The 14,239-nt window shown below is 43.6% G+C and overlaps 1 protein-coding gene across 2 annotated transcripts; it reads right to left on the reverse strand.

Moving 5' to 3' along the window:
- Positions 1-3,620: 3,620 nt before the first annotated feature.
- Positions 3,621-12,311, reverse strand: TNIP2 (TNFAIP3 interacting protein 2). Of its 2 annotated transcripts, none has more exons than XM_032686803.1 (6): positions 11,820-12,311; positions 9,362-9,667; positions 7,448-7,531; positions 6,639-6,920; positions 6,146-6,265; positions 3,621-5,650 (listed from the first exon to the last, which is right to left on the reverse strand). In XM_032686803.1, the coding sequence occupies exons 1-6, from the start codon at positions 12,264-12,266 to the stop codon at positions 5,369-5,371; spliced, it is 1,521 nt and encodes a 506-aa protein (XP_032542694.1). In that variant the 5' UTR covers positions 12,267-12,311; the 3' UTR covers positions 3,621-5,368. The 2 variants fall into 2 exon arrangements, with proteins under 2 accessions (XP_032542694.1, XP_032542695.1); XM_032686804.1 differs by having other exon boundaries at positions 12,198-12,294.
- Between the last annotated feature and the right edge of the window lie 1,928 nt (positions 12,312-14,239).

Below are 14,239 nucleotides of genomic sequence, written 5' to 3' on the forward strand. Positions count from 1 at the left end.
GCACAGCCCAGAGAGAGGGATTGAGGGAGAGGACAGGCTGTCACCTTGCCCTCTGCGTCATCAAGGCACTGTTCCATAGTGTAGGCTCTCATCTTGGCAGAGGAGGTAACCCCAGGTATCACCCAAGTCCAGACTGCTGCGGAGAAGGACATGGAGCTGAGAAACCCATTGTTTCATTCAACTGTGACATTTTGGGCTGTGCAGGGGAGGTTTGGGACGTGGCTGGAGGAAGTCTGGCTGCCTGAAACTGAACAGCTCAGCAGTGTGCCAGTGCTGGCCAAAAAGCTGGTGGGGCACACGCCAGGCTGCCTGGTAACACGTCCCTTGTGTATAAACGGCCTGTAATATTTGTATGTAACTAAGGTGCCTACCTATGATTTAAAAAACACTTCAAATGCTTTTTGTATGAAGACAGATTTGACAAAGAGATTTGGTGAGTGCAGGATGGGGGAGGAAGGTCCCACTGCTCTTTCCTCCCTCCCACTCCTTTAGATATTAGAGGGTGAAAGCCTCAGACAAGGTGAGTTGCTGTGACACCAAGGAGGTGGGGGTCAGCACGAGCAAGCACCTGCCCTGCTCACGGGTGCTCAGCTCAGCAATCAGCCAGGTCTCCAGAAGATGTGCTGGAGAGCTGGCCCGGGGAAAGGTGGTGAGGCAACAAGTGTGATTAAGCACAGACTTCTAGAAGGCACCAAAAAAACCCATTTGAAATAAGCTGTCTTGTAACCCACTGTCTGATTCAGTGCTGTCCACACCAGAGCTCCATGTGCCATGGAAATACCTCCCGAGGGAGGTTGTCGGCCACTATTGACACCATACATCCATCACATACTGTGAAGTGTTCCTGCATCAGCAGCTGCTTGCCAGCAAGTGTAAAAAGAGGAGGAAAAAGTGGATGTACTAATGAGAAACGGGAAGAACTCACTGAGCAGCAGTGGGAATGGAGACACAAGTGCTCTACCACTGGGGATGGTTGGTGCTTTTCAGGAGCCCCTCAGTAAGCAGTTACTACAGCACCTTCTAAATCCCCACTTGACCTTGCTGGAGCCCTGACCCCCTAGCTAGGACAGCCTGTGGCAGGGAACACTTCAATGAGGGTGGTGGGCTGTGCTTTTTCCTTAGCAAGGGATTTGAGGCATCAGGTGAGAAGGCAGGAGTGCTTAACCTGATACCCCATGCCTCTGCTGAGGTCCTGCTGGGCTGACCTGGTGCTTCAGAAGTATTTCTTGTGCTTTAGGTTTTAAGCTGAAATGCCCCCTCCCCCCAGCTGATAGCTACTGGAGCATGATACTATGAAATATTACTACAGCATACTTTGAATTCACATAGATTTTGTAGAAAAGGCATTTGAGACTTCCCTTTTTTAGAATGAGAAGCACTGCTGTTCTGAGTATAATGGTGTGGCATCTTGTTTGGAATTTCCCTTGCTTTCTATATATACACATGCAGCAAAGCCACAGGAAATGGAAGTTTTAAAAAAAATCATAGAGCATAGGTATCTGCTTCTTGAATAAATTTTATTCTTGTAGTCAGTTTTATTATTAGTGAGCACTTAATCTTTAGGCATCATTTAAAGCTTGTTTTAGAAGACGTGATGTCCTGAACCATTGGAGGGGGAAGCAGATGTTGCCTTAGAAGTTACAGGTTGTTTGAAAAGCTTTTTAGGCTCAGTGCTGCCCATGCTGCAGGATATAGCACTATTGTTGATCTTTTCTCCCTTGGGCTTTTGGGGTAGAGACCAACGTCTGAGGCTTTTTGTGGTTGTGTTTTCTAAGTTAAGTTTTCTAAGTGAGTCAGTGTTGCCTACAGCTGCTGTCGTGATTGTGTGCTATGGGCCTACTTCTGCATGACAACCAGCATGGTTATTAGTAAACAGCATTTATTTTAAAATCCCGAGCAAAATACATTCTAATTAGGTACGTGAGAAATGAGGACCAGCAACTGGAGGTTATACAGTCTGAAAACCTCATTGCTGGTGAGGTGAGACAGCTGCTCAGGAGCTCTGAGTTGCCCTGGGCCTCAACTCAAATTGATTTGTAGAGCAAAACTGAGAGAAGGTCATTTACTGAAGGAGAAATTTTAGGGGAAGGAATGGACTAATCAGGAAGGTAATTGGCCAAAGCCATCTTGGCAGCTCTTAATATGCTAAGACCTATTCCTACAGGTCCCAGAATAGACGGTTATCTTGCCTGCTCTCAGCCTCCCTGGCCTTGCAGTCCTGGACCCCTGTCAGTCTTCTAGCACTGGCATGCCTCGGCAGTACAGGCACTGGTCACCTGAATGAGAGATTTATGGAAGCCTAAGTGGGCATTAATTTTCCCTGAAAACAGGGTTCATTTCTCTTGGATGCCTTCTGTTACTGATACAGCAAATAAGGAACCGAGTCCCATTTGGTCATATAGCTTTTCTGTATGATTTCAAAAGTCTCTTGTGTGAGGACGTGTCTCTGCAGTTTTACAGATATGTGTGTTTCTGTGAACCAGTGTAGTAAAAATGGATAATGAAAGTTCACAAAGTTTATGCTGCTGAAGTTCCTTTCACTGTATGCAGTTACTTTCTTACTCACTGTGCCTTTATTGCTTTCTGTGAGGAAAGAATTTGGGTTGTTCTTACCATTTGACCAAGAAAGACACACTACTTGAGTGACAGTCCAACAGGCAGAGAATACCAGTGTGAGGCCAGAAGGAGCTTTCCTTAATTTAAAGGGTTCAAAAATGCTGGAAACTCATGGCTGCTTTCATTTCAGTGTTGGGGCAGTGGAGCTGACAGGTTTTATGCATTCTGGTGTGAAAGTTGAGGAATGCGATTTGTGAATGTAGGTCATGGTGGCAGTTGCTGGGGATGCCTTGGTGTGTGTGCTTTGCCTGGTGAGGGGGGGGGCAAGTAAAGACTTTGTAGTGTTTCTTCAAGAGATCTACCAGGCAATTTGGCATGAAAGTCAAAGCACTGTGTAACAGACAACTTTTCTTAGAAGCAATAGTTTATGCCCTATCATCTGAAGCAAACATTTGCATGTTAGACATTGGTAGTTCTTCACAGTGTAACTGTTTTCTTGGTTAAGCCAAAACAAGAAAGAAAGAAATAGTTAAGGCTTTTTACCAGCCAAATGAAAAAAAACCCCTCAGTAGAAAATGATAAAGTAAAACAGCTCTGAAGGGAGGTACTTTTGTACAGAAAACCAACCGATCTGTCCTAGATTTTTGCCCCAGGTACTCAAATTCCAGTCATCACTTATTGCAGCATTTATTGCTTTAGGTGGTAGCTGTAATCTGTGCTTGATCTATAACTTCACTTGTTTGTGTTTGTTGGTCCAATGTTGTCCTTGCTGTTGGTATATCCAGTTTCCCAGCACTGAAGTGCCCTCCCTCCCTTCCCAGGATTAGTATGAAAATAACCTCTGCTTTGACTGGGGACTAATTTAAATCACAGAATTTAAATCCATGAAAAAAAGTACTATTATTTTCTGTGTACTGCAGATTCTCGTCTCTAATTCTTGCATCTATTTCTAATAGTTGTAGGTCAGTCTGTCCAACTCTACCCACAGGGATTAACATGAGTGGAAACCTATAGGAGACTTGAGCTTCTGATGTATATTAAAGCAGTCACCATCTCTGCAAGTCCCTATTCTGTTGTATCAGTCACTGGCAATATCATACTGATGTACACTGAAGCTGTAAACCAGGCTTGTTTAATGAGACCAGTCAGAAAAAGTAAGATTAGTTTATGCCACAGGAAGTTTAATCATGTTTCTCAGCTTATATTCTGTGGGCCGCATCTGATCTCTTAGGACCTTAAAAGGCAATGTAAAAATGGTCACTAAAAAAAGGAAAAAAATAAAAATTTCTGCATGTTTGTACATGTGTTGGTTAAAACAAGCTAGTAATCAATTACAGATTTGCAAGCAGTTGTAGATTAGATTAATAATAACCATTGCATGCAGCATGCAAGTGCAATGGCCCAGCCATCTTTTTTGGTATTATCCCACCTAAGGCAACAGTGGCATAAACCACTGTCTTCCTTTAGGGCTGCAACTGGATCCTGAAAAGGAAATATCCAGAAAAATACCCACAGTCCTCCTAAAGTGTAGAACAGGGAACAAAGCAAAGCAGAAGACAGGTCTGTTTTCTTTAATTATGAAGTGTCATGGTTGCAGCAGGCCTTTACTTTGTATCCCATCCTTAACCCCAACTCTTGCACAGTGAGAAACACTTGGAGCCAAGGCTGGGAAAAACTGTGGGGCTCTTATGTCTGTAAACTTTAATTCCAGATACTTCTTCTCAAAGCAGTCCCCTGCTATTTGTTGAAGTTCTCTCCAGTGCAGACAAGAAGAAATTTAAGGCAGCGTTGGCATAGTCATAGTTGTGTGGCAAGGTAGGGCATTAAACGTGTTCCTTTGCCTCTGAAAGGTCATTCTTCTGCTCAGAGGTGAGTGATTTTTTTTTTCAACATACTTGAAAATAGTCTGAGAAGCTGGTTATCACTGAAGTAATGAAATAAGTCATATCTGAAGCAGTGACATTTAATTAGCCCTTAGTATAGCCACTGGGACTATTTCACATTTAAATACTTACACTGAAAGAGAGATTTTCAACCCCCTTACTAATGTAGTAAAGCAACTGCACGATCACTTTTATTATAAAAATAATCCTTAGGTAAAATAGGAATATAATCAATAATTACACAAATACACATTTACAAATCTGTAAAATAGTTACTTATGGCACAGAAAATATAAATATCCCTGTACCTTGTCTCTGTGCAAAAAGACAGGCTAGTTTTAGTCAATAACCAGCCCTTTAATGGTTTTTTTATCTCTTCTGATTTCAGTTAAACACAAGGATTTTCAGATGATACGTCTGAAAGTTCAACATCAATAGACCAGAAAATACTTTCGCTTTTAATCCAGATAAAGCACAGTAAGATTTTTCCTATCTTTTGTCAAAATGTTCCTCCCTGTTCTTCAGCCTGCACTTCTGGAAGAAGAGGAAAATTTCAAGTTCAGTAACTTTTTTCACAAGCTGTCAGACTGCGGTAGAGAATTAGACCCAAATACGAGTCAAGCTGCACTCTGAAGCTGAGCTACCACCGTAGGTTTCAGTTTAGTTGTAGTAGAATTTGCATTATGCTTGCCTTCTTCCTTGTAGCTGTCAAAAATAATTTTTCAGAAAAACACTTTGCTTTCTCTTGAGGCCTTTCATACAGTCCAAGAGAAGGTGAAATTAAGCAAGAGGTAGATTTTGTTCATTCTCCTAATTCCCAAGAGCTCTCCATTTGAATTACTCTTGTTTAGGACTGTAGGAGATATGTATAGAGCCAAGTTTTATGTCTATAAAGTAGTGATTGACTTACACCCCCTCATATCCCGCGGTCACTGACAACATTCAGCAACGTGCTTGAGGAATTCATCACTGAGTTCATCCCTGAAAAACCTCATGCAATGAGGGCATCTGAGTTCACCCTGTGCCCTGCCTTCGGATCCCGAGTTTCCATTGTCCGCAGGAGGAGAAGCTTGTTCAGACTGTGAAGGTGTCCTTCTCGTGCCTGTTTGGCCTGGGCTGTTGCCCTGTAGATGTTCCACATTCGTCTGTAGGTACAGATGATTTTGTTTACCAGCATGAACTCTGAAATGACTACTTGTGTCTCTTGAGTCCTAGAAAGAGAAAGAAGAGCTCTTGAAAATGATGCAGTAAAAAGATATTCTTTAACAGGTGATGTTTTATCACCTTTATCTGAAACACTGCTCAAGTATTTATCAGATTTTTGGAAATAAATTATTAATCAGGTTTTGCAGTGTTCTTAATATAGTTATAAAGAAGGTTTGTAGAAATATCAGAACACAGCCAGCATGCTACTTTAAAAATGCCACTGTTACAAGAGTCACAGCTGCCCTCTTCATTCCAAGAATTCACCCTTACTATGTTGATCCAAAAATAGGAAGGAAAATAGACTGGAAAGAGATATTACATCTCTACTGGGAAGCATCTACTAGAACTGACTATGAAATAATGTAAGTTTTTGACAGCTGCACTGAGCTGAAATGGTTTCAGAAGTACTAAGATTTTTTAAAAATATATTTAAAAGTATATTTTAGTCTAGAATACTGTTGACATGCTTTAGTTGAAAAAGCAGCATGCTGCTTTCTTACCTGTCTTCTTGCTAGCTGGTGTTGCAAACATGCAACTTCTGCCTGAAGTTCTTGTATTTTGCTCTGTGCTCGTTCTCTGTCTGATCTCTCAGATGTGAAATCGTCTTTATAAACGAGGACCTGAAAAAGAATTATTATGTTAATATTTGTTAAGTTAGAGCATTCGTGGATGAGACTGAAAAGCTGAGGCTGTGATTCCTTTGTTACTTATTCCCAGAATCTCAACATTATCTTCTCTATTATATCTGTACTTCACAGGTACTTGTATTTCTTTTACAAGTCTTTCATGTTTTGTATTAAGGCCAGCAGAACCACATGCAGTTGTTTTAAGTAGCAAGTTTCCTTTAAATCTGTGTTAAGTGTCTGTATAGACACAAATGTGGAAAGACAAGTGGCAAATGTCCAAAAAATAAATTCGTTTTTCCCCCTTGAACTTCAGTGGTCTGGGAAGAAACTAGGAGTCCCCACTTCTAGGAAGAAGAAATTTAATGACCTGTTGCTCAAGCATTTGTATGCGCTCGTTATCTCCTTCACTAGCCTTCTTCATGTCTTCCAGTTCTCTCTTTGTTTTCATGCATTCATTCATTTTTTCTTCCAGTAGCTTGTTTAGCCGGAATATCTCTTTGTGCATCAGGTCAGAATTAGTTTGTGCTGAAGTCAGGCCGTGCTGCTGCTCCAGTTGTGTCTTCATCTCTTTCAGCTGCACATGGAGTCGCTTCACATACTCATCCCTACTCGCATCGTATTTCTGCCATTTTGCATTCAGATCTTCCACCTGAAAGTTTAACCAGGAGAGACATGAAGAACAAGAAGACAAAAACTTCCAAGCTTTCACAAACTGTCTTTATGTGCAGGACCAAATTTCTCTAAAAGATAATATAACATGCTGATCCGACTACTGAGTGTGGATAAGCCACTGTGCAGGAGAGCAGGAGATACCACGCTGTAAGGCAGACTCTTCACAAGTAGCCTTTCCCCTCTCCCAGTCCAAAGGGACAGTATTAAATAATGTGGAATGGAAGGGGTTGGTGGTCACCCTAGTGCTGTTCTCCTGGAGTGCAATACTGATGCATGGAAGGAACACGAAAATCTTCTGCACTGTATTTTTAACAATGAAAACCCAATACGTTAAAAATAACGTAAGAAGTTGTTCTTGGCTAAGGGAACAAAAACTATGTTGAAAGGACTAAGAAGAATTGCCTTACATTAAGCTGCCATTTAATTAGATTAACCAGGCCTTGTCCCAAATTTACTGTAATTCAAAATAATTGATCAACTCTTAAACAAAATGAAAGTACTCACGTGAGCCACTTTTTGTTTTAACATCCTGTTTTCATCTTGTAGGTTGCAGATAAGAGCTTGAAGTGAAGTTTCATTGTCTAAAACCTGTAATTTGCAGATAAGGTAAGTGTTACTTGGACATAAAAATCTCAGATGCTATTTGGCTATGCTGTTAAACTGGAAGTAACCTTTTTCTTTAAATTCCTCTAAAACTATTTGCTATCAATGAAATAATGATATATTTATTTCTATATAGTGTGTTTCTAAATATTAATAGTATAGCCTACAGCTTTTATTATTAATAAGTAAAGGAAAACTGTACTAAGGTTTTTACCACCTTGGTACTGCTTTTAAATAGACCTGGTGACAACAGAGCTTAGCAGGTTACAAAAACTCCTTGGAAAACCACTTGTCTGGAGGGGCAGAATGCATGACAAAGGCAGATATGCCTTCATCTTGCTTTGTTATTACTGTCAATTTTGGCCAGTACTAGGAAGAAATTACTGAGGGGAAAAAACCCTGCTTGCTAAATAATTGACTAAAATGATACCTCTTTTTTTATAGTTGTGACATCTGCTTAAAAAAACCCCGGTGTACATGAGTAATATAGAACACTTTTGTGCAAAATTCCCTAGAATCAGCTAGTAGTGGCATCTGAAATTTCTCCTCTTCAACAGGGAAGTCCCCGCTGTACAAGGTTAGCTACTTATTACATATATCAAAGTCAATCAAGTTTCCTGTCTATCAATTACACGTAAAATACGTGTAAATTTTCCTCAAAAATACCAAATGCTTCGAGTCCTTTACAAAGTCCTTTTTTCTTGTATCTACTCAACCTCTAACTATTTCTTACAGGTAACTTTAACATGAGTAAGTTTTCTTTGGAAACGCTGCTGGGAAGTTTTACAGAGTAGACATGAGCACGTCAGCACAGATAAGTGGTCGTGTGAAAAAAAGCAGTACCAACACATAGGAGAAAGAGCATGAGACAGAATTATTATTTTTTGTGAGAACTGGCTATAGCACCCTACTCAACAGTGTGACCAGTTATTTAAGGCAGCACTGCTGATGTTATTTCCTTGTGGTGTTATAATGAATTACCTAAAGACTCTAAGCCATCAGGACTTCTGGAGCAACAGAACAACGGGATCTGCCTCTACCCTACACTGAAAAGCTTCAGCTGAGGTGATGATGTGGCAAAGCCAGAGAGCCATTAGCAAAGTACACCAAAATCCAGGTGTTGGTTCTCCACAGTAGTGTTTCTGCCACCATTCTATTGTGAAGGGGTTTTTTTCTAAACATCTCTCCTGGAGAGAAACATGGCCTTGCACTGGGATGCCAGGGGGAATCCCAGAGCCAAAAAAAACCCCAAAAAAAGGTAAGACACCTTGACTCATTCTTCCCTAACCAACTTTCTGTAGGTCTGTACTACATGTGCAAAGCCAAATCCTGATCTGAGAAGACCATGTGCTCTAGAGTTCTTAATATAAATACTGCTTTGAAATATCTCTACTTTGTTTTGTGATTTTGATGCTTAAACAGGTAATCAGGAGAGATCACCTTCAAAAACACAGCACCATCTAGTGCTGCACAGAAGCAGGGGTGGTATAAGAAAGGTACTGTCTCCTATATATGGAGAGAAGAATTGTAGTTGTGGAATTGCTGAGGCTGAAGGAACCTCTCAGGTTCTTCTTCTCCCCAAAAAAAGCATCCAATGATGAGATGAAATAGCCAAAGTTAAAGTGATAGCTGCTTCCGTCCTAAATTTTTGGTACTTGGAATTATTTAGAGCTTGCCATGGTAGTTTTTACACCCTACATGAAATTGTTTGAAGGGATGTACCTCACCGTTCCTCAGTTACAACTATCATATTGTAATTAACACCTCAGAAGCTAATAAGACTTTAAAGACACTTAGTAGTAGCTGTAAGAATACCTGATTAGATCTTTCAGTAGGTATCTGGTCATCTGAATTCCTTTTCTCTTTTCTTTGCTTCTCTTCTAGACACTTTGCCAGATGTTGACACATTTCTGCTGTGGATGCTAATTTGCGTTGAAGTTGGTGAGTTTCGTCGGTGAGTGAACGGCACAAAACATCACTGGTGGCTTGAGCCTTCTCCTTCTCTGCCAAGGTCTTCTGCAGTCGTAAGATTTCTCTCTCCTTTTCATATGGAGGTTGATTTATCATCTGCTGTATCTCTCCATTTTTCTCCTCTAGCTGCTGATTCAACTTCTGTACTTCCTAAACAGAAGGGGGAGGGGAAGTTACTTAAAAGCAAAGTAAACTCAAAAGCCAAAATATGTCTACGACTGAATTCCCTGTTGCAGTTATTCCATATTGCTCCTATACTCACTGCAAAGTACCTAAAAACTAAAAAAAATCCAGTTCATCTCTATATAACTACAGGACCTTGGAACTGACAGATAACAGTCAAAATCTTCTTGGGCAACTGTACAAGTACTTTCTAGTCCGTAGAATGGAGGAACAAGCAGCAAAATTCAGGAAATATTTATGAATTTAGCAACAAACTGAATATGGAACTTACAAGAAACAAAGTATTTTAAAAGGAGTAACTATGGAGACTGAGAAATGCTTACAGGTCCTGCACTCTAAATTACCAGATAGTAGAGATTTTCCTCAAAAAAAAAAAAAAAAAGGAACTGTAAAGTCCTCTTATCAAAACCCAATGCAGTGCATTCACTGCCTGGCACTGTCACAAGGATAAAGCAGAGGTAGCACACAGGGCAACTTTCCCCACCTAAGAAAGGGTGGGAACAGTAAGGTAAGGACAAGCAAACAAAATCTGTGTGGCAGCAATGGCTCTAGTTTGGCCCTAGCTGACTCTCCAAGGTAGGTGAGGGGGTCTGACACACCCTTAGGAAACAACCCTGTATCTTGTTGCTGCACGTTCTCGTTGGTTTGGAAGCTCTGCATCCACACTGCATTAAGGTGACACCTCTGCAGGTGTTTTGAGAAGGAAGAGGTTTGCTTGCTGACTGGGGCAAACCACCTGTAGTTCCATGCACCTGAAATACACCAGTCCTGACTTTGTCAAAAAACTTGTGCTCTATATCCTCAAGAAGTAGCAGATGCTGGTAACAGAAACCTCAGCAGCACTGCTCCTCCAGAACCAAGGATGCCCTGGATGCCAGCACAGACCATGAGACAGCTACAAACTTGACTCTACCATTCCAGTTATTTTCAGTGTCAGTTATTTCAGTGTTCTGATTGGGCATAAAATTTTATTCTTTCAAGAAATAAATATTAATGTCTAACATAGAGAAATAGCACTTGTTCTTACTACTGACATTTAAATTCTTTAGCCCCATGCTAAATGCTAAAGATATTCAGCATCAGCCTTCAAAATATGTTCAGATACCACGGGTTTGTCATCTGTCTGCAAAGTGTCAATAAGATCATCTCTTATAACAAATTTCCAAACATGAAGTTTTTAAAATGTATTTTAGGTGAGTGTCATATATGGAAAATGTTTTGTATAAGCATTAGGTCAAGAGAGTGCTTATGACAAAAATACTCGTTTCCATTTTGAGTACTGCTTCTCAGTTTGGAAATTACTTCATGCAGCTTCATCTGGAAACAAATGCTTTAAAATTCTTTTGAGTATTTCAGACTGGACACAGGAAAGTCTTAATGACAATAACCAAAACAGCACTTGTGGTGGACGGGAGGGATTCAGTTTTGAGACTTTTTTTCTGTCAAAAAAGATACTGATTTCCCTATCTATTTCCTCACAATCCAAACTTGTCAGACGATACTTCAAGTTTAAAAACGCTGCCTTTATGTCAATACATAAGAGCACTTTAAAAAAAAAACCCAACTACACTTTAGTAGAAAAACTGGTGGCATCGTCTTAGAAAACTGTTGCATCTGATAATGATTTTCAGCAAGTAGTCTTCTATAAGTAATATGGAATTCCAAATTCAGATGGGGTTTTTTACTATTTTTCTTTTTTTCCTTATGAAAACAGTTGCATGAAGATTTATAACGCCACGCTAAGTCTTTGTTTTAGGATTTTACCGTTTTGAACTTCACGCTAAATGGAAGCTACTGTCGGATACAGAGGGCTGAGTTGCTTTGGGCACGGTCTAACTGTGAGCACACAGCGATGGAGCAAGTCCTGTAAAAGGCACCAGCATCGCTAGGCGAGGGTGCAAACGCTCCCCGTGTGTCTGTGCTCCTGAGCCGCGCCGAGCGTGTCCCTTGCGCGCCCCCAGCTGTTTCCATCACCCGAGCGGGCGGTCTGGGAGCAGAGTCCCCGCATCCTGCCCTCCGCACCACCGATGCTGCGCTTAAACCCCTCGGTTTCTAGAGAGCCGCTCGGCGATGGCGCCGCCGCTCCCGCGGAGCCCCTCCCTGCGCTCCAAAGCTTTACCTGGCTCAGCGCTTCCACCCTCCGCGCCGAGAGCCGCTCGCTGTCCCGGAGCTGTTCCCGGGCCTGTCCCAGCTGCTCCAGCAGGCTCTCCACCAGCGAGCGGGCCGGCTCCGCGCCCGCCGCCGCCTCTCCCGGCGCCGGGGGCTGCGGCTGCCGGGCCAGGCTGCCCCGCAGCTCCCGGATCGTCGCCTCCTTGGCCGCCAGCTGCAGCTGGAGGTGCTTCAGCTGCTGCGCGGACTCGTGGTACAGGGTGCAGAGCGCGTTGTACCGAGGCACTTTGTTCTTCAGGCTCCTGTTCTCCCGGTGCAGCTTCTCCAGCGTCTCCTCCACCTGCCTGAAGCGGGCTACGAAGGGGTCTGTGCTGCCGCCCTCGCTTACCGAGCACATGGCCGGGACAGGTCCCTTCTCCTCCTTCTCCAGGGCGAGCAGTAACCCGGACAGGTGCATAAAATCCCGAAGCAGAGCAGGGCCCTGCCAGCGGCTGCTCCGCTCTTCCGCCTTCCCCGCCGCGGGAGGAGCGGCCGCTCCCCTTTAAGGGCTCGGCCGGGCCGGGGCGGGGCCGCTCCGCCCCCGGGAGAGCCCCGGGCGGGCACGGAGCCCTTTCCCCGGCCGCCAGCCCGGGATTCGGCCCCGGGGGCAGCGTCAGCCGGGGAACCCCGGCAGGGCCGAACGGGAGAACAGGCAGTGGGGGCGGGGGGAGAAACCTGGGGGCGAGGGAGGAGCCCCGGGGCGAGCGGGAGGCTCCGAGGGGACGGGGAAAGTCCGGGCTGAGGGGGGAATGAGGGGAGGCGGCGGCAGGAGGGGCGCTGAGCGGGGAGCGGGGCCGCGGAGGGGAAGCGGGGGGTCCCGGCGGGACGAGGGTCCCTCGGGGAGCTGGAGGATGGGGCCGGCTCCGCCTTGCGAAAGCCCCGGAGCGCGGCGTCCTCCCGGCGCCGCTGCGGGAATTCCCGGCTCGGGACGGGACTTTCCCCGCCGGCGGCGGCCCCGGGCCGGGCCCCTCGCCCCGCTCCGCCTCCCGGGACCGGCCGGGATGGAGCACCCGCATCCCACCCTGGCCCTGCCGCCGGCTCCCGGGGCAGCAGCGGGAGAGAAAACGCCGGGGAAATGCTCTGTGTGTGTTGTACACGGGGGGGGGCTCCGGACCCAGAGCAGCACATCTCTCCTCAAAAGCCGCGTACCTGTGCAGATTTGGAGGAGCATCTTTCTTAGGAAAGGCCTCGAAGAGATCAAAATCTTCCGGTCATCAAAATTCATGTCGCCAGCCAGTGTTTATACCCTCAGGATGAGCTGATGAGACCAAACCCAGCTCCCTGACAGTGAACAAACAGGTGACCACCGGCTGTCCCTGCGGGGGATAACTTTTTTTATTGGCAGCATAGAGACAGAACTTGTTAATCAATAATGTTGCTGTTAGAGAGGTCACACTGGTGTGGTGTTTCTCATAGGAGGACGGGAGTACAGTAAACTGGACTGAGAGTATGTTTTGGATTGGTTTAGTTATGTCCATGTTACTATTCTGGTGGAACAGCATGGCAAGAAAAAGCCTTAAACTAGTATGAAAACAAAGCCTAGATTACATTTCGTTATTGCTTGCAATAATATTAATTGTATGCATATGTATGCATGTGCATAAGAATGTGTACAACATGGAGCTCTGTGTGTGCACACAACCTTATTGCACAAGGTTCAACACAAACACAGGAGATGTTTCTGGACCAAGAAGCCCAACTGTCCAATAGAGAGCAAGTGAAAATCACCACATGCAACTGGTAGAGTAGACAAAAACAGAAGACTTCAGTTGATGGGATAGAGAGTAGCCTCCTGTGTTAGCAGGTATCAGGGTAAAAAGATACAGCAATGAAAAATTTATGTGGAAGAATTTACAGGAATGGGAATGTGAAGAAAGGAGAAGTTGGTGAATTTCAGAGTTGAGACAGTTGCGCTGGTGATGGAGCAAAAGTCTCATGGTACTGGTGCATATGAAAGACAGAATATTTCAGCCTTTCATGGAGACCATGGGTGCAGATTCAAACGAGATAGGTTGCAATCAAGTACAGGGAAAACTTTTTCTTTTAAGGGTAATCAAACATTGGAAGTGCTTTGAGCAGGAGTTAGGGCAACAGACCTCCTGAGGTTCCTCCCAACCTGAATTATTCTGTGATTCAATTATGCTTTTTTGAGGTGGAAAGTCACTATTTTATTATCTTAATTATGCTAGAAAGTTATCCAAAATATTACAAGTAATAGATTCAAAATAGTCTATTAGCTTAGCTATTTCTGAAAATATAACTGAATTTTATGTGCAGAAAAGGGTATGTTCTGTATGGCAGAAAAGGGTAAAACACTTGTCTGTGGTACAGGTCTCTGGCATATCTGCCATTTCATCTAATAATGTAAATAACCCGTGATTAAGGACAGTG

Source organism: Chiroxiphia lanceolata, chromosome 4 (assembly GCF_009829145.1).
Source record: "Chiroxiphia lanceolata isolate bChiLan1 chromosome 4, bChiLan1.pri, whole genome shotgun sequence".
NCBI lineage: Eukaryota > Metazoa > Chordata > Aves > Passeriformes > Pipridae > Chiroxiphia > Chiroxiphia lanceolata.

Excerpts from the sequence above, each read along its gene's own strand:
- TNIP2 (XM_032686803.1), bottom strand. The coding sequence starts at position 12,266 with ATGCACCTGTCCGGGTTACTGCTCGCCCTGGAGAAGGAGGAGAAGGGA. Across the intron at positions 6,921-7,447 it reads TAAAACAAAAAGTGGCTCAC|GTGGAAGATCTGAATGCAAA; the intron begins GTGAGTACTTTC and ends TTAAACTTTCAG. Across the intron at positions 5,651-6,145 it reads ACCAGCTAGCAAGAAGACAG|GACTCAAGAGACACAAGTAG; the intron begins GTAAGAAAGCAG and ends TTCTCTTTCTAG.